At 57.5% G+C, this 23,450-nt stretch overlaps 1 protein-coding gene across 10 annotated transcripts in view; it reads right to left on the bottom strand.

Annotated features, from left to right (window-relative positions):
• LOC122363642 (calcium uptake protein 3, mitochondrial-like) overlaps positions 1-23,450 on the bottom strand; it is a 57,240-nt gene that overhangs the window by 32,826 nt on the left and 964 nt on the right. For all 10 annotated transcript variants that reach the window (XR_006253398.1, XM_043333149.1, XM_043333148.1 and 7 more), the window contains exons 2-3: positions 6,457-6,598; positions 4,573-4,683 (exon numbers count right to left, since the gene is read on the bottom strand). Coding sequence is in view for 9 of the 10 variants with exons in the window: in XM_043333149.1 (XP_043189084.1) it covers positions 4,573-4,683; positions 6,457-6,598 (253 nt within the window). In the remaining variant the exon portion in view is untranslated. The remainder of the gene's footprint in view (positions 1-4,572; positions 4,684-6,456; positions 6,599-23,450) is intronic.

Here is a 23,450-nt window from a genome sequence, read left to right as displayed (position 1 = left end):
GACAGAGATTAACCCGGGACCTATACCATCACCTGCCTCTAGAAATGGCACGTCAAACGGCACCACCATCACCTCGATCCGATTATCCATTAAAAAATAATTACAAATTTACTTGCTTTACAACGTTTCACAGCACAGATTTTTGGCGCCGCTTTGTCGGCGCCACTATCTTCCATGGGAGGTCCCTTCGAATTGCCAGTCCAGTTTATTTATACGTCTATGAATTTGTACCAAATAATCTGATTTAGTAGTATCGTAAAACATTTATTTTTCTTTTTATATTACCTGTTCCCAATTGAAAACAAGTCCATGGTGCCTTACTTTAAATTTCCAACAATTATTTTCTTAAAATCAGATACTTGGCAATGGATTGCCCTCCCTTCAAATTTAGTTTCAACTAGGACTGTCTAGTGGGATACTAGGAAAAATATTCCAAGCACCAGTGACGTCACAATTTGTCCAACCTTATGTTCTAGTAATCTTGCATTTTATGTTGACTGGTTTACTTTTTGTTAATCTACAGGTGGGAGTGGTCACTGACTAGAGGCACCACCATTCCACATGATAAGTAAATGGCATAATTTGTATTCTGGCATTGTGTTACTATTTAGTTAACTTATTCATCTTGTGTGGCAGCCAGATGCCATGCATGCCTCTGAGTGAATGACCAGCATCATTCAGTCACACATCATCCATTTCCAGTCTGATTCACTTCACTTAGGGCAGATCTTATGCCTCCAGAAATGCTGGCTGCAGCTCTGCTTCATGGTCTATGTTTTAGTGAGTGTCTCATTGCTACTGTGTCAAGCCAACTTTGGAGGGTATTTGACTGATTGTACAATGTTCAGTCTGAACCATTTCTGGTTTTGTACGGGCTGTTCATTATTTGCCACAGAGTTTCATCTGTAGGTTGCTCCATAATTTAGCAAGTGCTCAGGAGTAGTTGCACACAAGTTTAAATTTAAATGTCCCTGGTGCTCTGAGTAAAACACCCCTTGCGGAGTTGGGCATTATTGCATTGGTCTGTGCCAAGCACAAGCATATATGCAGCCTCACTCTCTCAGTCAAACGCACACTCACTCACATACTCCCACGTCACACCAATAGCACACTGGCAGTGTGAGCAGGAGCATGTCCAGGGACATTTTGCATAATACCAATTGGTATTTTATTTGACAAGCCAAAATTCTTCCTACAAAGATGCTCGACTACAGCAACAGAATAAACTCACCATACATAACTCAATATCTCCTTTTGAAGTGATAGACTTTCATGATGTGAGTGACAAATTGAAAGCTAGTCTGCAGTAGGCTTGGTAGAGAATGCTTAATGTGGATAATCAGAATAGCCTTCACAGATCATTAATGGCTGGAGGAGCCCCTGCTGCCACCACGCCCACCCTTACCAGAACCCTTGCTGCGGGTCACAACAAACTCCTCCAGGTCTGCCCTCTGCTCGGCCACACGGCCTGCTGGAATGTTTGTCAGGGTCCGGGAGCGGAGGAAGTTTTGGTTGGATGCCTGTGAAAAATTGTTTCTCAGGGGAGCCTGTTCAGTTGCCTGGATGATCTCATCTCTTGTCATGTTGGCCCGGATGGGAGCGTACCTCTGTTCTCTGGTTTTACGTGCCATGATGACTCCATTTTTTGTGTGGTAGTTACAGATCTGTCCCTTCTCCCACATGTCACCCAGTACCTGGATCTGCTTCGACCTCTTTGCTGTGAGGTTTTCGTGAATAGTGATCTTTGATTGTCCAGTTTGATTTTGTTGAAATTTTGAATCATAGACTGCACTGCGGTCATCCAGATCCTGGAACTTGATAATTACACGCTTGTTGTTTTTCAGACGGTGGCAGGCTGAGATCTGTCCTTTCAGTTTCACACCCAGCTTCTCCTCAATCACGGCCTTTGTCAGTTCACGGGTTTCAGCAGGTGTTTCATACTGGTCAGGTTTGGGCTGCGGGAACCCTCCCCCTCCCAGGATCAAGGAATCCTTGCGGCTGTACTGTTCAACGTCATCTAGAGTCTGGTCAATTTCTGCTAGGGTCTTTTTCAGTGCCTGGTTTTCATCTTTAAGCTTTTGTATCTCCTCCTTGGCTTTTTTGTTTTCCTCCCATATTTTTTGCATCTCTCCCTTCATCTCACTAGTCACCTCCTTCAGAGCTTCCTGAATAAGTTTTTTAACACCCTCCTCCTCCATGGCACCTCTATACTGTCTTACGTTACTTTAAATCTAAGCAAGCTACGCAAAGAAAAAATAGGTGCAAAATACCTTGTTACGTTGACCAGTCTAACAACTTGTAATGAAAAACAAAAACAAGAGACAAAAATGAAGTAAGCAAAATGGGTCAAAAATAAATCGCTACTTGACTAATAAATTAACAAACTATCCACGGTCTAAACTCCCTTGAATCAGTTAAGCGGCAATCGTGGCGCACGTCCTCTCAGCTCGAGTGTCAACACACGAATCTACACAGTTGATGTTTTGCCTGTGAAAACTGCCACAAATGAACGTGCATTCAGCACAATGAATGAAGTATCTATACCTACCAAAACTATCTACGCTCTACGATGCATAAAACACGTCTTTGGTCTTAACGGATTGATCCTACTTTACGTGCATCATGGCATCTATATGGATTACGATAAAGTATTGTCAACAGGTTCGGGCGCAACAGCAGGCATCTGAAGTTTCGGTGATTGAAACTGGTTATGTGGGTACACTGTATGCATCTGTGAGAAGGCTATGAAGGCTGGTCTGAGGTAATTTGGATGATGTTTACGCATCTCGCGCTCCGGTATCAATCCGATACGGTGATCTGGTGCGTAGATATGCCACCGCCAATAAACTTTTATACATCGACACCCATGAGCCAAGCTTTCTGTGCAGTTTGTGTGGCAGCGGCCCGACCAAACCTTAGGTATTTTTTACACCTTCAAATTTGGTAAAAGAGCGAGAGGAGCTTTGAACAGTGATCGTATAAAAGGCGTGCCTAAAAAGCGGAGGAAAAGGTTGTTTTCAAAAATTTCGCGCGCCTTCGGCGCAGCATTTCAAGAACACTTGACCTTTTGTGACCTGGAGTATAATGAATACACACGATGCAAAATCAATGCAGCACGACCTATACGAGGTTACGCAAAAAAAACTGGTGGCATGGTAAAAAACGCCTCCCAACCCCCCAACCCCCCACTGAGCGATTTTTTATCTCGCGACCGTATGGCGCCCTCCTTGGGTGAGGTGGCGCCCTCCAAACCCTTGGCCCCCCCCCCCCTTCGCGATTTTCTAAATACGCCGCTGGCTGGCGCAGGGGCCCGTCATCGTCTCAGGACACCGTGCGCAGCAGAGAGGCCAATATTACAGTAGAAAACCGGCGACCAACGGGTACCGGGGCTTCTCGACCGCTGTGTGCAGGTGGAGGGACCCTCGGCCGGAGCCGGCGGCAGGCCCGTGCCCGTCGCTCCGTCCCGGAAGGCCGTCGCCGCCTGACGAGCGGCCCGCTCCAGTTGCGACATGAGCCGACCGCGGGGCGGCGCGCGATCCTCAGATACGGCCGTATTGTTCGGAAACACTATAGGGAGGGGCGGCCGGCCGGCCGGTCGCTGATTCATTAGTATGCACAATTGTCACGGACATGCCGAAACAGGTCCTGGCCACTGGCGGGTATCTTTGTAAATCAACGGCCGCACCAGAGGCCGCGACGTGGCAATGGATGATAAAACCCGCTGACCAGAAATCGACTGCTGGCAGGCGGCGGCCACTCATCCCGAGATGCCTGCCGTCGGTAGATCACAGGGAGGGCGCGCGGGCCGCGGCGGCTCCTGCGCCGCCCTGCAAGCCACCGCCGTGACTCACAGAGAACCGCCGAACTTTTCTGAATCTACAACGACGCTCGCACAAAAATGCAGCATACCTACCATTCACCAAGCAGTTCAAGCCCGCCCGCCTACCACACATTCAGGCCGAGTGCGATAAGGGTGGAAAGGCCGGCGGCGCCCGCTCCTCCCTGACACATAGGGCATACCAAACTGAGCGGTTCACACGGGGCGCGGGAACGGAAAGCCCAGCGCGGGCCGCCGTCTCCCGGCGACCGGAGGACGGGCCCGCGGCCGGTGGGTGCCCTGTGACCCAGTGGAGGGGGGCGCCCTGTGACCCAGCTAGGGGCGCCCTGTGACCCGGCTGGGGGCACCCCGTGACCCAGCTGAGGGGGTGCCCTGTGACCCAGCTGAGGGGGGCGCCCTGTGACCCAGCTGAGGGGGGGGGGGGGGGTGCCCTGTGACCCAGCTGAGGGGGGGGGGGGCGCCCTGTGACCCAGCTGGGGGCACCCCGTGACCCAGCTGAGGGGGTGCCCTGTGACCCAGCTGAGGGGGGCGCCCTGTGACCCAGCTGGGGGCGCCCTGCGTATCCCAGCTGGGGGCGCCCTGTGACACAGCTGAGGGTGCCCTGTGACCCAGTGGAGGGGGGGGTGCCCTGTGACCCAGCTGGGGGGGGGGCGCCCTGTGACCCAGCTGAGGGGGGTGCCCTGTGACCCAACTGAGGAGGGCGCCCTGTGACCCAGCTGGCTCGGAGCAGTTACCCGTGTCGTGCAGGTCTCGGAACATGTGCGTGGTGCTCTTGCTGGCCCGCGGCGTCACGGCGTAGAAGTGGTCCAGGTCCCGGGGGAGCAGGATGCGCCGCTTCAGGCGAGCTGCAACGGCGGCGACGGGTACACGCAGTCAGTCACATTCACAAGAAACACAGTCACAGTTACAGTCACAGGGCACACAGTCAGAGGGCACACAGTGACAGTGACAGAGGGGCCACCTGGCGCGGGGTTGTGTGACACCACCACCGGCCCGGCTACACGGCGGTTGGTCCCGGGCCGGTGGTCGTGGAAGTCGGCCGCTCCGACCAGGCCTGGCGTCACGGCACCACACGGCGGCAGCGCCGCACCACCCGCGGAATGTGACAAAACGGCACCTATCACCGCACACATCGCTCCCATAGACATGCCAGAGCCAGCCCCACAAACAGTGACAGATCAACATGCCACTAATAGCACGCGACAGGGGCGTAGGCCGAAGCCAGCCAGGAAAACGGCACTTCCACGTAACAATTCCAACGGGCACATGGCCCCAGCGGCGCTGGAATCTCCCGTACGACTGTCCCTTTCTCCTGCAAATTCCATTGCCGCCACCTCCTTCTACGTTTCACTGCTTACCAGATCCTCTCCACCGTCCGCCCCCTCCTCTCCTCCCATATTCCTCCCGCCGTCCGTCCCACTCCCACTAGTTCCCGCCGTCCACCGCCTGTCCCACTCCCACTAGTTCCCGCCGTCCGCCGCCTGTCCCACTCCCACTAGTTCCCGCCGTCCGCCGCCTGTCCCACTCCCACTAGTTCCCGCCGTCCGCCGCCTGTCCCACTCCCACTAGTTCCCACCGCCTGTCCCACTCCCACTAGTTCCCCGCCGTCCGCCGTCCGTCCCACTCCCACTAGTTCCCCGCCGTCCGCCGCCTGTCCCACTCCCACTAGTTGCCGCCGTCCGCCGCCTGTCCCACTCCCACTAGTTCCCCGCCGTCCGCCGCCTGTCCCACTCCCACTAGTTCCCGCCGTCCGCCGCCTGTCCCACTCCCACTAGTTCCCGCCGTCCGCCGCCTGTCCCACTCCCACTAGTTCCCACCGCCTGTCCCACTCCCACTAGTTCCCCGCCGTCCGCCGTCCGTCCCACTCCCACTAGTTCCCCGCCGTCCGCCGCCTGTCCCACTCCCACTAGTTGCCGCCGTCCGCCGCCTGTCCCACTCCCACTAGTTCCCCGCCGTCCGCCGCCTGTCCCACTCCCACTAGTTCCCGCCGTCCGCCGCCTGTCCCACTCCCACTAGTTCCCGCCGTCCGCCGCCTGTCCCACTCCCACTAGTTCCCGCCGTCCGCCGCCTGTCCCACTCCCACTAGTTCCCACCGCCTGTCCCACTCCCACTAGTTCCCCGCCGTCCGCCGTCCGTCCCACTCCCACTAGTTCCCCGCCGTCCGCCGCCTGTCCCACTCCCACTAGTTGCCGCCGTCCGCCGCCTGTCCCACTCCCACTAGTTCCCCGCCGTCCGCCGCCTGTCCCACTCCCACTAGTTGCCGCCGTCCGCCGCCTGTCCCACTCCCACTAGTTCCCCGCCGTCCGCCGTCCGTCCCACTCCCACTAGTTCCCCGCCGTCCGCCGCCTGTCCCACTCCCACTAGTTCCCCGCCGTCCGCCGCCTGTCCCACTCCCACTAGTTCCCGCCGTCCGCCGCCTGTCCCACTCCCACTAGTTCCCCGCCGTCCGCCGCCTGTCCCACTCCCACTAGTTCCCCGCCGTCCGCCGCCTGTCCCACTCCCTCCACCGATCCCCACTGACACTCCCTCCACCGGTCCCTGTAACACTCCCTCCACCGGTCCCCAGTGACACTCCCTCCACCGGTCCCTGTAACACTCCTTCGCCAATCCCCACTCACGCCTGGGCTCAGCCTCGGTGATGCTCTCGATAAAGTCCTGCGTGGTCATGTACAGCTGACCCTGGTGCTCCACGGAGGCGAACTTGATGAAGCGCCGCTCGCGGGACGTCAGCTTCAGAGCCGACGACTCCAGCACGTCCTTCTGCGGGTAGGACCGTGTCAGGTCACTGTAGGACCGGGGTCAGGTCACTGTCTGCAGGCAGGCAGGACAGGGGTCAGATCACTGTCCGGTGGCGCAGGACCGGGGTCAGGTCACTGTCTGCGGGTAGGATCGTGTCAGGTCACTGTAGGACCGGGATCAGGTCACTGTCTGCAAGCAGGCAGGACAGGGGTCAGATCACCGTCCGGTGGCGCAGGACGGGGTCAGGCCACTGTCCAGCAGGCAGGACGGGGCCAGGCCACTGTCCGCGGGTAGGCAGGGCCGGGCCAGGTCACTGTCCGGTGGCGCAGGATGGGGTCAGGCCCAGCGGGCAGGGCCGGACCAGCTCACTGTCCGGTGGCCCAGGACGGGGGTCAGCTCACCCGTGACTCGGTACACTGTTGGAGCGGCGTACCGACAGGGGCAGCACAGGAAATAGCGGCGGTCACGCAGTCCGCGGAGCGCACGCAGCCGGCGACCGGCCGCGGACAGCCGTCCCGGTCCGGCCGCCCACGGTGATTGATGGACGGCCGCTGATGAACCACCCCAGACATAGCTGCTCCCCGATTTGGAGATACAATGCAGGGGCGCACGGCAGCCCACCAAACTGTGCCCACCGCCGCTGGTTACATAACGGGTGTCTCGGAGCTGTCGCTGGGACCGTCCGGCCGGGGCGCCGTTCCCGTGGCGGTCCCCCGGTCCGGGTCGGCGGTGAGGTGTCCGCAGCGTCCACTCAGCACGCCGTCTGACCCGCCGTGTCAGTCGGCTGTCTCCGACCGGCGCCGGCGGCCAGCCTTCCTGTTTGGGCGCCGCTGACCCGACGCCACGGGCGACCCCAGCACCTCCGCTGGCCAAACTCGACCCGTAATGGGCGCTGAGCTCGGCGACCGGCCGCCTTCGTGATGTGACCGGGTGACGTCATAACGATCAGCTCAACAGAAATATGAGATGGAGAATGGAGCAGCTATTCTGAAAAACTGACCCTCAGCAGAGGCCTGCTCTGACCGGCCGGGAAGCACGCTAGCACCAATAGCATCAATAGCATCCCAAACTGAGCGCGACCCGCGGAACTGTGGCGCCGTCCGATCCGAGGGCTCCACGGCGACGCTGTTCGGCGTCAGATGACTCCCGGGATAGCGCTATAGGAAGTGCCACCGAGGTGTTTGTCACATGTGTCCCAATGATGCATGCCATTATAAGCATATTCCGTGCCTTACGTGCCTTTACGTAATTGAGATACAGAAAAATATACATGCACGTTCCTAATGGAGATGGACAAAAATAATAACTTGGCGTCCGCTACAAATAAGTGTTTAAAAATTGTGATGGCTCGTGTCCTCTCTTACCGCATTCGATCACTTAGCGATCAAACGTCAAATTCCTCAGCGTGTACATACGCCATTGGAAAAGCAATCAGAAAAGTCGTGCACCGACCGTCCGTGCCCGGTCACCGCGATGGAGTGGACATCCCACAGCGCCGGAGCCGGTGCCCTATAAAGGAGCCGGCGCACACTGGTCGGAAACGCTCCAGCGAGAGGCCAGCGGCCTTTCCGCAAAAGTTTTTTGCTTGTTATTCCACAACTAGTGAAGCAAACTTCATAAAACTTTACATACCTTCTCTGTCATATGTAAGCTATCATTTGGATGTCAAGCACTAAATATATGACGTGAATCTGTTAAGTTATGACGTCATAATTGAATATAATACAGGATCTAGCACCACTTTAAGTCAACAAGGGAAATTGGGAGCTGCTATTCGGGCACCGGGAATGGTTTCATGCACTCCTTGCAAGGTCCAGTGCTTGACTTTAGCATTGTTGACTTTGCGTGACGTCATTTATGACGTCACTAAGGCCATATAAGTTTTTCGTCAATAACTCCTGATCAGATGGAGCTAGAGAGTCGGGAAAGCCACCATTGGACTCAGGAAGACCTGCCGAATCGAATGATATGCAATATCACCGCCTTCAACCATTTTCGTGACCTGAGGGGCTCCGACCTGACCTTGACCCGAGGTTAACACCTTAACCCTCGCCGGACCTATTGGTTTTCTACATACGCGCCGGCCGAGGGGGGGGCGGGTACGACCCCCCCCCCCCTCGCCGTTTCGCCCCTGGTGGAGCTAGCGCGTCGCGGAAAAAACGAGCGTGTGCGCCGTTACGAGACGCAGAGATTGGTACCCAATTTTAAGGTCCTAGGTCAACCGGTGACCTCTGAGGTCAGGTCAAGTGCCCCAAGGTACGGTTCAGTTTTTGGTGAATAACTTCGCAAAAAACGGCCGCAGAGCGCCGATTTTGGCAGCATCGTGTTCGTCTCGCTCAGGCGCGTCGAATGATATACTTTTTGTCCGGGTCAGGTCAATTTGGGGTGTTGACCTCAGGTCAAGGTCAGGTCAGCACCCCCAGGTCACGAAGTTGGTCGAAAGGGGTCATGTCGCATATCATTCGATTCGGCAGGTCTTCCTGAGTCCATTGGTGGCTTTCCCGACTCGCTAGCTCAATTAGATCAAGAGTTATTGACGAAAAACTAATATGACCTTGATGACGTCATAAATGACGTCACGCAAGGTCAACATTGCAAAAGTGACGCATCTAACCTTGCAAGGAGTGCATCAAATCACGATTCTGTGTGCTTGAGATAGTTGGAGATCGTTCCCGGCGCCAGAATAGCAGTTTGAATTTTTCCCCATTGACTTATAATGGTGAGGTCACGAAAATGACCTGACCTCATATGACCTTTAGGAAAAATCCGAGATATACAAGTTGTGGGACTCATAATGGATACTAGATCCTGCAAGTTTCATTTTCCTGTGACATCTCCTCTGGCAGCGAGGGCGTTGCGAAGTTGCGACATCTGAAGACCGTGCAGAGGTTCACTTATGACGTCATAGGTCAGTGACCTGACCTGACCCAAAAATGCGGTTGGTGTCAAAAGATGCGGCTTGGATCAAAGGTCAGGTATGCCAAGTTTCAGCTCTCTATCGCCAGCGTGTTTGGAGCTATCGCGAAAAAACCCTATGGGGGGGGCGGCACCCGCCCCCCCTCGGCCGGCGAGGGTTAAGTTGACTTCACCCGAACACCAAGTATAGCATTCAACGCGCCTGAGCTAGACAAACACGATGATGCCAAAATCGCGGCAGTGCGACCATTTTTGGCAAAGTAATTAACCTAAAACCGAGCCCGTGCCTTGTGGCACTTACCTGACCTAAGAGGTCACTGGCTGACCTAAGATCTTAAAATCGGGTAGTACCTAATTTTTGCGTCTTATAACGGCACACAAGCTTGTTTTTTTTCCGCGAGGCTCTAGCTCAATTAGAGGCGAAACGGCGAGGGAGTTGTACCAACCCTCCCCGGTCAATATAGAAAACCAATCGGTCCGGCCAGGGTTAAATACCGGAATTGTGATCTAATGTAAAAAGACGGCCCAAGGTAACCCGACGTCAGTGACAGGTGTCCTATATTTGCAGCGTCTTATATTCACGGAAGCAGGGGCGTAGGCAGGGGGGGGGCCACTGGGCCATGGCCCCCCCCCCCTTGGGCGCCGAAGGCGCCCTTTGCGATTGGAGGGCGCCGAAGGCGCCCTCCAATCGCAAATGCAATTGTGATATAATCGAATCGAAAAACAATCGCGACTGGAGGGCGCCCTCCAATCGCGAATGTGTTTACAGGGAAAATACGGATGGAGGGCGCCCTCGGAGGACGCCCATTCCAAATACGCCCTCCAAATACGGTTGGAGGGCTCCCTCGGGCGCCCTCCAACCACATTTGTAGGCTGTAGCTCTCTAAGCGTAACGGTGGTCGCCTATGTAAGCCGCTGTCCCGTAAATAAGCGCCCTCTCACCCGAAGGCGCCCTCCTGTAGGTCGCCACCCTGCTACATATTGCCGCCCTTCTGCTGATCGGCGTCCTCATAATTATTGGCGCTCTCCTACCTATTGCCCCCTCATGTGAAATTTTCAAGGCCGCCTTTCTCCTTTTTGGCACCCTATTGTTCAGTGCCGCCCTCCTACCTATTGGTTCCCTAGTCCTTCCTGTTGAATGTTAATCGGGGCCCTTCTCTTATTGGCGCCCTCGTGTTGATCGCCGCCCTCCTAACCACTGGCACCCTCCTGTTGATCACCGCCCTCCTATCCACTGGTACCTGCCTGTTGACCAGCGCCCTCCGCACAGACGCCCTCCTGTTCGTGTCATCCTCTTGAGCAAAGGCGCCCTCCTCACCATTGCCACCCCCATTTTAATCGTCACCCTTCCGCTCATTAACGACTTCCAGTTGATGACCGCCCTTCCACCTATTGGCGACCTCTTGTTGATCGCCACCCTCCTATTGGTGCTCTCCTGTTCCTCGCCATCCTCTTACCTGGTGGCGCCCTCCTGTTGATTGTTGATCGGGGCCCTCCTACCTATTGGTGCCCTCCTGTTGATCGCTGCCCTTCTATCCATTGGCGCCCTCCTGCTGCTCGCCAACTTCCTACCTATCGGTGCCCTACTATCGAAACTCGGGATGTTGATCGGGGCTCTCCTACCTATTAGCGCCCTCCTGTGGATCGCAGCCCTTCTACCTATTGGCAACATCCGTTGATCGCTGCCCTCTTATCATTTATTTACTCCTTTGGCATGTTTTTCAACTTAGTCGTTCTATTGCACATAGTTGATGTCTTGCCTGTGAAAACTGCCACAAATGAACGTGCATTCAGCACAATGAATGAAGTACCTATACCTACCAAAACTATCTACGCTCTACGATGCATAAAACACGTCTTTGGTCTTAACGGATTGATCCTACTTTACGTGCATCATGGCATCTATATGGATTACGATTAAGTATTGTCAACAGGTTCGGCCGCAACAGCAGGCATCTGAAGTTTCGGTGATTGAAACTGGTTATGTGGGTACACTGTATGCATCTGTGAGAAGGCTATGAAGGCTGGTCTGAGGTAATTTGGATGATGTTTACGCATCTCGCGCTCCGGTATCAATCCGATACGGTGATCTGGTGCGTAGATATGCCACCGCCAATAAACTTTTATACATCGACACCCATGAGCCAAGCTTTCTATACAGTTTGTGTGGCAGCGGCCCGACCAAACCTTAGGTATTTTTTACACCTTCAAATTTGGTAAAAGAGCGAGAGGAGCTTTGAACGGTGATCGTATAAAAGGCGTGCCTAAAAAGCGGAGGAAAAGGTTGTTTTCAAAAATTTCGCGCGCCTTCGGCGCAGCATTTCAAGAACACTTGACCTTTTGTGACCTGGAGTATAAAGAATACACACGATGCAAAATCAATGCAGCACGACCTATACGAGGTTACGCAAAAAAAAAAACTGGTGGCATGGTAAAAAACGCCTCCCAACCCCCCCAACCCCCACCCCGCTGAGCGATTTTTTATCTCGCGACCGTATGGCGCCCTCCTTGGGTGAGGTGGCGCCCTCCAAACCCTTGGCCCCCCCCTTCGCGATTTTCTAAATACGCCGCTGCACGGAAGGTTTCAATTTCCACTTTCTTCAGCCGAGTGATGGTTGTCAATAGCAAGGCTCTCTAAATGCAAGCCGTAAATGCATACATAAAACGCGCTGTTCACAAAGTTCATAAACTCAAGCGCATCTGTTTTTAATGACCAGTCAACTACGCATGGATGCGTGCAGGCCACACAGGTCAGCGTAAGCCCGGCGCGGCGGCCGAGCCGAAACTGGGGCGAGGCGGGCGGTAGTTGGGTAGGAAGAGCGGCTCCTGCAATTTTTGCGCAAATATGCGCAGTTAGCTTTTATGTTGCCCTGGTGTAAATTTAAATCCTACTTCATCTCACAAAAAATCAGAGTGGAACTAGATGGGACTACCTGTTGTTTCTTTACCTAAACTTTGCAGTTATATTCCAGAATCACTGTAGGAGAGCCTTCATAAAAAAGCTATAGTACATCTTAGTTAGGGAAAAGTATACCAAAAATTTTGCACTGACCAGTCGGCAACTTCATAACGAACATTTTGAGGCATAATATGTGGGATTTCAATTTGGTGTCTATCAGCAATAAGACTCTGAATATCCGGCTCAAGAAACCTCTTGCTCCGCGTCAGTTTCCGAGTTCTGGGATACCCCATCTTCGGGGGCTGATTACAGTTATTTTTGGTCACCCGGATTAGTTTTTTTGGCCTAAGTATAATAATTTGATCAATTTCAAATCGATCTATATAAAAAATAATCCGAAACTCCGGAATCGCCCGTGGCCTCTCGTGAGGGCGTTTCCGACCAGTGTGCGGCGGCCGGCGCTGAGGTCACACTGCACTGCGCCGTTTGGTCAGTGCGGTGACTGCAGCCCCCCGGCGGACCCGCCCACCGGCCGCCGCGCGGACACCACCATATCGGCGGCCACACGGCCTGTTCCGCATTGCGGCGATGGCGGCGCGCGCAAAAATCGCCCCATCGCGTGCTGACGCCGCCATGTTTTCACAGACGGACCAAAAATGCTGCGCCAGCACGCGGCGCCCGTGCTGAGTGCAGGCAGGCCGTGTCACCGGAGCGGTCCGTCTGGTGAAGGCGCGGTCACCGGGACCGCCGGGTCACCGGTCACCGGTCACCGGGACCGCCGGGTCACCGGTCACCGGGGCCGCCGGGTCACTGGTTACCGGGACCGCCGGGTCACCGGTCACCGACGGCAGGACCGGACGGCCGACCGGCCCACCCGCCGCACAGCCGCTAACAGCGGGTTCACACCGAGACCAGGGGCATCATCCAAGCACCCCGCCCGCGACCGGCCCATCTCGACATCAACGACACTCACCGACACCGCGCGGTGGGACCACTACCCGAGAGCGTCATCTCGCTCATAATGCATAACAATACGAGTATATAGTAGGCAGTGGTGGGCACAGGAAAATGAATGCGGGAGGTGAGGACAAGTCACGAGTCGCGACAAAGAGAAAAGGGAAAATTTCACTGTCTTGTGAGTGCCCTTAATGAGGCCCGGAGCGCTATTCTAATTAGGAGACAGCGTGAGGGACGACTCCGTTCCAATTAAGCAATGTCGACCATCCCGCAGTTGCGATCGGCCCGCTGCTGGCGCCGGCCGTATCTGATCGATGTTACATTCGGCCGGCCGGTCGGCATTACGCATATCTGATAGGCGAGGTGTGCAATTTTACCACGGCGGCCGGCGGCCCGTACCGATCCACGCGTCTCCTCCGTGTTTCGGCGTCTGCCGAGATCCAGGGGCCGATACTGCACGCAGTGCCGGCCCGGGCACTCCAGACACATTGGTCACGCGTGCCGGCGGGGCATTTGGTGGGCCGCGGTCGAGACCGGCCGGCCGGCCAGCCATGGCCATATGATAGGCTTCTTCCATATGATTGTCATAGGACAGCAAAGCATCGAGCCTGAGCAAGTGTCACATCAGCAACAGCTCAATTGCGCAAACAGACGCCTAAAAATGATATTGAGTCAAAACTGTAAGCGGCGCCGATCATTTGCGATACGCTGCACATTAATCGGTACTGTTATGATCTGAGTGAATAAGAAAGCCTCGTTGAAGGTAGGCATTCATATTCACCCCTTCACAAGCGAGCGGCTGTGTGCTGGTCGCAGCCGGGAGAGCGGCCGTCTCCGCGCGGCGTCCCGGCCGACTCCGGGCTCCGCTCGCGTGCCGGCTGCGTGATTTTACGGTCCGTCTGAACGGTGTAATTATTGACGGGCAGATCGGCAGTTGGACATGAGCGGCGCGCACGGACGCTGTCCGGCGCAGTCGGCGGGGTGCGGTCGCTGCGAGCCGTCTGATCGCCGCGCCGCGCCGGCGGGCCCTGGTCGGCACCGGTGGCCCACTGCCAGCCGTGGACTGAGCCGAGGCCAGCCATCTGCCGATCGAGACCTCGGCGAGGTGTGACCCCCACACATCAGCCGTCCAGCCTTCGGCGGCGCCCCGACCGAGCTGGGCGCGCTGGCTCAGCCGGTCTGCATCGCACCTGACAACGCCCGACCCCTCCCTCCGCGGACAGGGCGGCGGGCGCGGCGCGGCCCGGCCGAGCCACCAGCTTCCGCAGGAAGGGGCGCGTATGGCCACAACACGGAGATCAGCATACCGCCCGGCCCGCCGGGGACCCATCCCACATACACTCACACACATACCAGCCGCGTCACCTGGGTGGGACCCGGCGCGAGGGGCAGCGCCGACCGGCCGGACGGAGCGGCCGGCGCCCGTGGAAGGCACCGGCTCCTCCGTCGGCAGCCACCCGGCGGACCCGCCAGCCGGACCGCGCGGAGGCGCGGCCCGCGGCCCGGTCACTGCCGAAACGGCCAGCCCAGATCCACTCCGCGAGAATCGGCAGCAAAACCAGCCGCCCAGAGGCCACACGACGCATCCGTCGTGCCGGTGAGCCTCGAATGGGGACAGCTGACGCTATATAGCCCCCACCGGAGTTAGCAGAGCTGTGGTGGACCGGGGCGGCGGCAGGTCATCGGGTGGCGACAGGTCACCGGGTGGCGGCGGCAGGTCATGACCCGGGTGGCGGCAGGTCACCGGTCGCCGGGCGGCGGCGGCAGGTCACCGGGTGGCGGCGGGTCACAGGTCGCCGGGCGGCGGCGGCGGCGCCGGCCGCCAGCGCTGCCAATCTCGCCGGCCGTGACCCGGACGGTCGGCGCGGCCCGATCCGTCTGCGCCGCCGTCTGCACTTCATCGAGACCGACGTTTACCTCTGCAATCAGCCCCGGCCGGCTGATTACATTGGAGGCTAAACATAGCCGCGGCGCGGGCGGCTGCCAGCGCCGCCAGCCGACACGCTGTGTGGCCCACTGAACGACTGACCGATCAGCCGGTTGACACGCGCGATGAGCGGATCGGCGCGGGGCGGCCCCGAGCCGGGGCCATGGTGAGCGCCGCGGACCGACGGAGCGGGAGTGCGATGGACGGCGCAGACCGACACCAGGGTGAGCGGCTGAGAGCGGGCGCCGGCCGGCCCTCGGCCGACACCAGTCGGCAGGGACACATTCCGACCCGGCCAGTAACTGGCTGCCATTCGCCGGATGCCGGCGTGTTTTGGAGCGGCCGCCCACCTGGCCAACAAATGACCGCTAATACGCCATTCCACGCCGGCGGGCCGCCGCCGTTTAGCATGCATTACACGGGCAAAACAGACCGACCCGGAGCGCTATCTATCACCTGCGACAAGAGAAAAACAATTACACCCGGCCGGCCGGCCGACCGCCGCGGCTAGACGCACCCTTCTTGCTCGCGACCCAGGCCGTCCAGGAGCGCTGTGACGCCTGGCGGACGGTGCAAGACGGGCCGACGGGCCGGACTACCTGGCGGCCGGCGCGGCGAGTAAGGCAGAAACGCCGAGCGCCACTGGCCGGCAGGAGGAGACGGCTCACTGAGGCGGCTCACTCGGCCGGCCGCTCGAAGGAGACAGCTTACTCTACCGCCACCGGCAGCTCGAAGGAGGCGGCTCACTCGGCCGGCCGCCCAGAGGAGACGTCTCACTGAGACAGCTTACTCCGCTGCCGCCCGCCGCTGGCAGCCAGCAGACGGCTCACTCTGCCGCCCGCCGTCCGCTGGCAGAGCGCTAGGAGGAGACGGCTCACTCTGCCGCCCGCCGTCCGCTGGCCGCACCAAGGAGACGGCTCACTCTGCCGCCCGCCGCTGGCAGCCAGCAGACGGCTCACTCTGCCGCCCGCCGTCCGCTGGCCGCCCAGAGGAGACGGCTCACTCCGCTGTCCGCTGGCCGCCCAGAGGAGACGGCTCACTCTGCCGTCCGCTGGCCGCCCAGAGGAGACAGCTCACTCTGCCGCCCGCTGTCCGCTGGCCGCCCAGAGGAGACGGCTCACTCCGCTGTCCGCCGCTGACCGCACCAAGGAGACGGCTCACTCTGCCGTCCGCTGGCCGCCCAGAGGAGACAGCTCACTCTGCCGCCCGCCGTCCGCTGGCCGCCCAGAGGAGACGGCTCACTCTGCCGTCCGCTGGCCGCCCAGAGGAGACGGCTCACTCTGCCGTCCGCTGGCCGCCCAGAGGAGACGGCTCACTCTGCCGTCCGCTGGCCGCCCAGAGGAGACAGCTCACTCTGCCGCCCGCCGTCCGCTGGCCGCACCAAGGAGACAGCTCACTCTGCCGCCCGCTGGCAGCCAGCAGACGGCTCACTCTGCCGCCCGCCGTCCGCTGGCCGCCCAGAGGAGACGGCTCACTCCGCTGTCCGCCGCTGGCAGCCAGCAGACGGCTCACTCTGCCGTCCGCTGGCCGCCCAGAGGAGACGGCTCACTCTGCCGTCCGCTGGCCGCCCAGAGGAGACGGCTCACTCTGCCGTCCGCTGGCCGCCCAGAGGAGACGGCTCACTCTGCCGTCCGCTGGCCGCCCAGAGGAGACGGCTCACTCTGCCGTCCGCTGGCCGCCCAGAGGAGACGGCTCACTCTGCCACCAGCTGGCCGCCCAGAGGAGACGGCTCACTCTGCCGTCCGCTGGCCGCCCAGAGGAGACGGCTCACTCCGCTGTCCGCCGCTGACCGCACCAAGGAGACGGCTCACTCTGCCGTCCGCTGGCCGCCCAGAGGAGACGGCTCACTCTGCCACCAGCTGGCCGCCCAGAGGAGACGGCTCACTCTGCCGTCCGCTGGCCGCCCAGAGGAGACGGCTCACTCCGCTGTCCGCCGCTGACCGCACCAAGGAGACGGCTCACTCTGCCGTCCGCTGGCCGCCCAGAGGAGACAGCTCACTCTGCCGCCCGCCGTCCGCTGGCCGCCCAGAGGAGACGGCTCACTCTGCCGTCCGCTGGCCGCCCAGAGGAGACGGCTCACTCTGCCGTCCGCTGGCCGCCCAGAGGAGACGGCTCACTCTGCCGTCCGCTGGCCGCCCAGAGGAGACAGCTCACTCTGCCGCCCGCCGTCCGCTGGCCGCACCAAGGAGACAGCTCACTCTGCCGCCCGCTGGCAGCCAGCAGACGGCTCACTCTGCCGCCCGCCGTCCGCTGGCCGCCCAGAGGAGACGGCTCACTCCGCTGTCCGCCGCTGGCAGCCAGCAGACGGCTCACTCTGCCGCCCGCTGGCCGCCCAGAGGAGACGGCTCACTCTGCCGCCGTCCGCATAAGGTGCTGCCGGCCGGCCGACACTAATTCATGGCCCATTGCCGACAGTGCAGGCCATCAATACCGATAATGGCCCAGTCCGACCTTTAATCAGGCGACTTGTCCGCCGGCCGGCGGGGCCCCCGATCGGCTACGGCTCCGTGCAAGGCAGTCCGGCGCAGTAAACCTGACGTCAACTCGGGGAGCGTTCGGAATAAAACTGAACGGAGAGGGACCACCCGCCGGTCGGCCGGCCGTGTCCCGGCCATTAGCGAGCCCCGCCGCATCGACAGCTCACTGACCCACTGCCACCCACGTGGCGTCGTGCACTGCGCTCGTGCACGCGACACGGCACAGCTCCCCTGGCTGATCGGCTGCGTCACACGGCGGCGCACTGGAGCTGCCGTGTCAGGGCGTGGGAGCGGCGCGCGGCCCGCCGGACCCTGACCCGACCGACCGGCCGACAGTCGACCGCGACACCGGCCATCATCGCCGGCCACCCGAGCTGTCGCCACCGGAGCGGCAGGCGGTCACCGGAGCGGCGACAGCGCGACAACACGGCGCACCGGCGCCGGCGGACCGCACTCGTGGCGCCGCGGCGCCCGTGCACGGCGCGCGCGGCACGTGCCGCCCGCCGGCCGCCCGTGACGCGGCACATTGCAGACAATGCTCGGAGCGCGGCCACGCCGTGCGCGACGGAGCGCGCGCAGCCGTGACCGGGCGCCCGCTCTCGGCCGACCAACATTCGTCAACACCACGACCGGTTCCACGTCGCCACCGAGTCCAACAGCACTGCCCAATGCCCACGGTGTCCCCACAAAATCACAAAATCACAAAATCACGTCACAAAATCGATGGAACTCTTAACCCCATCGCAGCTTCACAAGCGGCGCTAGCAAGCGGACTTCTAACTGCATGGCGGTAAAATTGCCAGGCAGAATCGCCCACCAGCATGCCTAGCGTTTCGGCGTAAGACGGAATACCGGCGCGGCGAGCCGCCCTAACCTCGGCGGGGTCAGACAGCGGCCCGCCCTAACCTCGGCAGGGTCAGACACCGGCCCGCCCCGACCGGCCGCGGGGTCAGACAGCGGCCCGCTCCGACCGGCCGCTGGGTCAGACACCGGCCCGCTCCGACCGGCCGCGGGGTCAGACACCGGCCCCCTCCGACCGGCCGCTGGGTCAGACACCGGCCCGCTCCGACCGGCCGCGGGGTCAGACACCGGCCCCCTCCGACCGGCCGCGGGGTCAGACAGCGGCCCGCTCCGACCGGCCGCGGGGTCAGACAGCGACCCCCTCCGACCGGCCGCGGGGTCAGACAGCGACCCCCTCCGACCGGCCGCGGGGTCAGACAGCTCCGGCGGTGCCTGTGACCTGTGACCGGGCGCCCGGTGTCTCCGTGACCTGCTGTGACCCCGGTGTCGCTCCGGAAGCGCGGCGCGCTCCTGTCCGGCGTGGCTCCGGTCTGAGCTCGGCTTCAAAGGCGCGCCGCGGCACCCGTCGGGAATCGGATCAGCACCTCTGCACCAGACCCCCGCCGACGGATAGGAGAGGAGCCTCACTCACGGAAGTGACTCACCGAACATCACGTGAGGATCGACACGCAACGCGACCAGTCAGAGCCCGACCTGGGGCCGAGTCCAATACTCTTCTTGTAGATAAGGTTGGGACCTGAGTCACGTGCAACTTCAGTCATCCTGCTCAGGATTTTCATTAGGCTTGGTTAAGTTTTCAAACATTTTGTCTGTTGGTATTTTCTTTTTCTTTTGCATACAAATTTAAAGTGGTGGCCTTAAAATTGAGAGATGCTTTTAAAGGTACTCTCAATCTGGTGGGGGAGGGAGGGGGTGAGGTGGTTGGCCACACTCGCCAGTCATTTGCGTGCGTAGGTAGAGCAAGCCAAAGCGCGCAGCGACTTAAAACTTGGTGTAGCTTATCAGGCATCGAGTTCGAGTCATTTGACCCCAGGCCACCAGACCAAGTTAAACAACCATGCCTCTAAAAAAAAAAAACTTTATGATCCTGTCATTCCTATATGCAGCTCATCACATATAATTTTGTATTGTTTCGGTGTATTTTGGTGTGTTCCAGAGCCCGGGTCATTAAAAAGTTTGAGGACCCACAGCCTATAATGGGCGCCAAATGCCAATGCGGTGCGGCGAAACAAAATTGGTCAAATACTTGGTGATCGGTAAAGAATGACATAAGTTTAGCCCCCACGGGAGTCAGATAGCATATTATTTTAAGGCATGAACAGCACGCTGTCAGAGTGACAATTCTTGGTCAGTTATGCTGCTTGGTGCACTGAAAACAACTTTACCCGGAGTTGGCGAATTCAGCCTTGCACTGCAGGTGGTATATGCGTATTAACTCGCCATGTCCAGATTCTAGCATAGATGGTAAGCACTAAGCAGACTACCCCGCGTTATTACTCAAAAATATGCACCGTACGTGCATTCCGAAGATAACTGATAAGGTAGCTACCCAGCACCGGACATTGTCCCCGCGGGTGTCGAGTCATTGGCATAGCCCTCACTGAAAGAGTTGGAACTACTAGAGATATCGTATACGCGTATCCGTGGATGGCGAACCTTTATAAAGGTTCGCCATCCAGGAGTTAGATCTACTGGTATGTTGTGAAGGCTCAACCACCACGCCTAGATGGCACTGTCATACAGTTTTGAATTACAGCAATTTTTAACTTGTTTTGCACCAATGATACCTATATTGGCACATTGTTTGGCGGTTTTCAAGTGGGGCGAAAGTAATATTGTTAGGGTGCATCTTTAAAACCTCTGCAATATTCATCACGGGACGATTGGCAACGCTTTTTCTTCCGAAACTAACAAGCGAAACCACTTTGATTCTTATACAGCTCAAAATCACCGTTCCGTGTTTCCATCCTCAGGAATCCTGAAATATTTCTCCTCCATGCCGCAACCCCCTCCGGGCTGAACAGGCAACTACATCTCATGCGGGCTGCTCCCTTGGAGCGGCACCGCTGCTCCCGAGGGAGCGCACCCTGTAGCCGGGTGCAGGGAGTGCTTGGGGGGCTGGTCGGCCCGTCCTCTGGACGGGCTAAGCCCCGGAGACTCACTAAAGTGTCTGCCCAGACCAATGTCTCCCATTAATTCCTATCATCCTTCCGGCTCTGAAATGGTCTAATTGGACCGAAAGGGCCTAACCCAACAAAACAAATAAATAAACAAGCAAGCAAGCAAGCAATCAAACAAACAAACAAACAAACAAACAAACAAACAAACAAACAAACAAACAAACAAACCAACAAATGGCGACACATCTTCATGCTTTCGGGCGGTCTGCATGACTGCTGGTGATGGGGTCATGTCGAATCTTCTATGGGAGTTCGATTTGACCTTCCCCACCGATGTGAAACTTTCTCACCGATGTTTTCTGGGTGTGAGATTGGTATCTTATAGATATCTTCTCTCAAAAATGGACAAGCGTGGGAGTTTTTTGGGTCCTCGTGACTTGGTCGGCGAAGGGAAGCGTGGAGGGTGACCCCTCTCCTAGGGGTTTGTGTGGCGCTGCTGCCAGGTAGGCGTCAATGAATACCTACCTTTCAATGGAGGGGTCGCGAGCCTGGTGCGCGAGTAGCCGTGGAGGGTTACTACTTTCTAGAGTGAATGGCGAAGTGTAATGCCCTAACCTGACTCCTGGGAGGGTGGTTAAAAATGGTTGTGTATAGGGGTACCGGCGAGGCACCAGTTATCTCGCCGGTTTTGGGCGAAATTGTTTTCAGTACCTATAGTCCGATGATTTTAGAAAAGATGTAACCACCCTTCATATTGCACGTAAATCACCCAGCGGTTCCTGAGGTATCCTGAGGTAGGTTCCTGAGCCTCTTAAAAACGTTACTTCAGCAGAACAACTTCATCACCTTTGATTTTTCATGTGGCACTGCCATCAACGATTACCTAGATGACCCAAGAGTAGTCAATTACGGGGTAGAATGGATGGGGCTACCCAACAAAAGAAATCACAGGTCAATCGGCCCAGTGTCTGTTGAGATATAATCCTCTCAAAAGCGTGGTATGCGGGGCCGGGCCCGGCCGCTCAAAATGATATTTTCCTGAAAAAGCTTCGCTTCGCTCGCTCGCTCGTAAAGACTCGCTTCGTACTCGTCTGTAACTATGTGCCTCCCGAGGAGGCTTACATTATATCATTCTATATTGTTTAACTTGTATGTATAATTCTAGACAGCTTCCAGAGCTTTTGCGTTTTTTCTTTCTTTCTTCTTGTTCAAGTTCAGGTGATCAATGAGAATAACATTTTTAAAACACTTAGGGTGGAGACTTCCATTTCGCGTCTCGCTAGACGCGTCTAGCTGGACGGCGGCTGCGTCTATCTGGCAACAGTTAACTTTAGCCGCGTCTAGCTTGGAAGTCTCCGTCCAACAGTTAGACGCCAAGTTGGACGCCAGCTTGGACGTCTGCTCAGTTAGACGCCAGTGGAAGTCTCCGCCCTTAGATTCAGGGACTGCGGATTTCGGGGGGAGGGGTCATGGTGTGCAATTACACACCCTGAAAATACTGAGGGTGTGCAAACGCTTATTTATGCACACCCACATTTCGCTGCGAGGCTGCTGAGGGCTCTCACCGCGCCGGTGCGGTGCTTGCGTGTCTCAGCCCGATGTTCGAGGGCCCCAGCCCGAGCCTGATGGCCCTGGCCTGCACTGGTACCTACATGAAGTCCTAAACAGGTACCGTAAACGGGGGTGACTTTGCCATGTTTTCAACTTTTGACGCTTGTATTCTTTAAACTTGTTAACTTATTGGGATGACTCTATGTTCAAATTCAAAACACGGATGAAGATGAGCTCTTTGGATTTTGCTGTTAGGTATCGTCTTATTTATATCTTGCCTAAAAATATAATTTTTTAAAGAAAATGAGTCGTAGTAAAGTTAAACTGAAATACGGGTGACTTTGCCACTATGCCAAATAATGTTTTTTAACGCTAACAAATATTTTTCAAGCATTTCCGTTCCATTGTATGGGGAAGGGCAACCACCCTTAATTGTTTAATGGGAAAAATTAAAGTAATTCGAGGTATTTTGCTCTGATGACTGGTGAAACTGTTAGCTTTGCAATGAAACAGATCTCAACAAATCCTATGCAAGTAGGGTGGCCTCCGTTAACCACATGGTTATACTGTCATCACGAGTTACCGGACGGCGACTGCGTCTGCCACCTCCCCCTATCCCTCCGCAGTCCGCAACCACTCCCCTCGCCCCGCCGCGCTGGCTGCCTCCTCGTGTCAGGCTTCGGGCAGTGCTACCAGCGTCTCTCAAACTTCTCTGCTCAACCGCGGCTGGGACAGGCAGCGCCTTCCCTCAGAGTCGCGATACTTTCAAGAGAGACTATACCTATGCAGGTATCTACCTACATGCACTCACCGGCCTATTTAGGACATCCCACTGGCCTCTGATGTCAGAGGGTCCATGTAAGCTGCTGGGTGCACTTTACTGGGTCTTGAGGCTGAAGGCCCAGGCTGATACCCCAAGGCCCCACACAAACATCAGGTTATTCCGGACTATTGGAGGCGCTGGCCTTTTGGGAAGGTGCTCCAGCGTGGGTGGGTGGGGGTGGTAGGGGGGGGAGCAAGCGCCACATCTTGCACGCCCTCCGAAAATTTGAATCCGCAGCCTCCCAACCCAAATTAACAAAATTAATCAATAACTTCACTCACAAAATTTTAGAGTCACGGTACAGCTGAGCGCCCCTCATCTCATAAAATCATGTTTTTGGCTATAAAATCAGCCCAGTGATAATAACGCCCACCAAACTTCATCAGCATTTTGCTTCCACAG

The sequence above is a fragment of the Amphibalanus amphitrite genome, unplaced genomic scaffold (assembly GCF_019059575.1).
Source record: "Amphibalanus amphitrite isolate SeventyFive unplaced genomic scaffold, NRLGWU_Aamphi_draft 000632F_arrow, whole genome shotgun sequence".
In the NCBI taxonomy this organism is placed as follows: Eukaryota; Metazoa; Arthropoda; class Thecostraca; order Balanomorpha; family Balanidae; genus Amphibalanus; species Amphibalanus amphitrite.
This window is presented reverse-complemented; position numbering and strand designations above follow the sequence as displayed.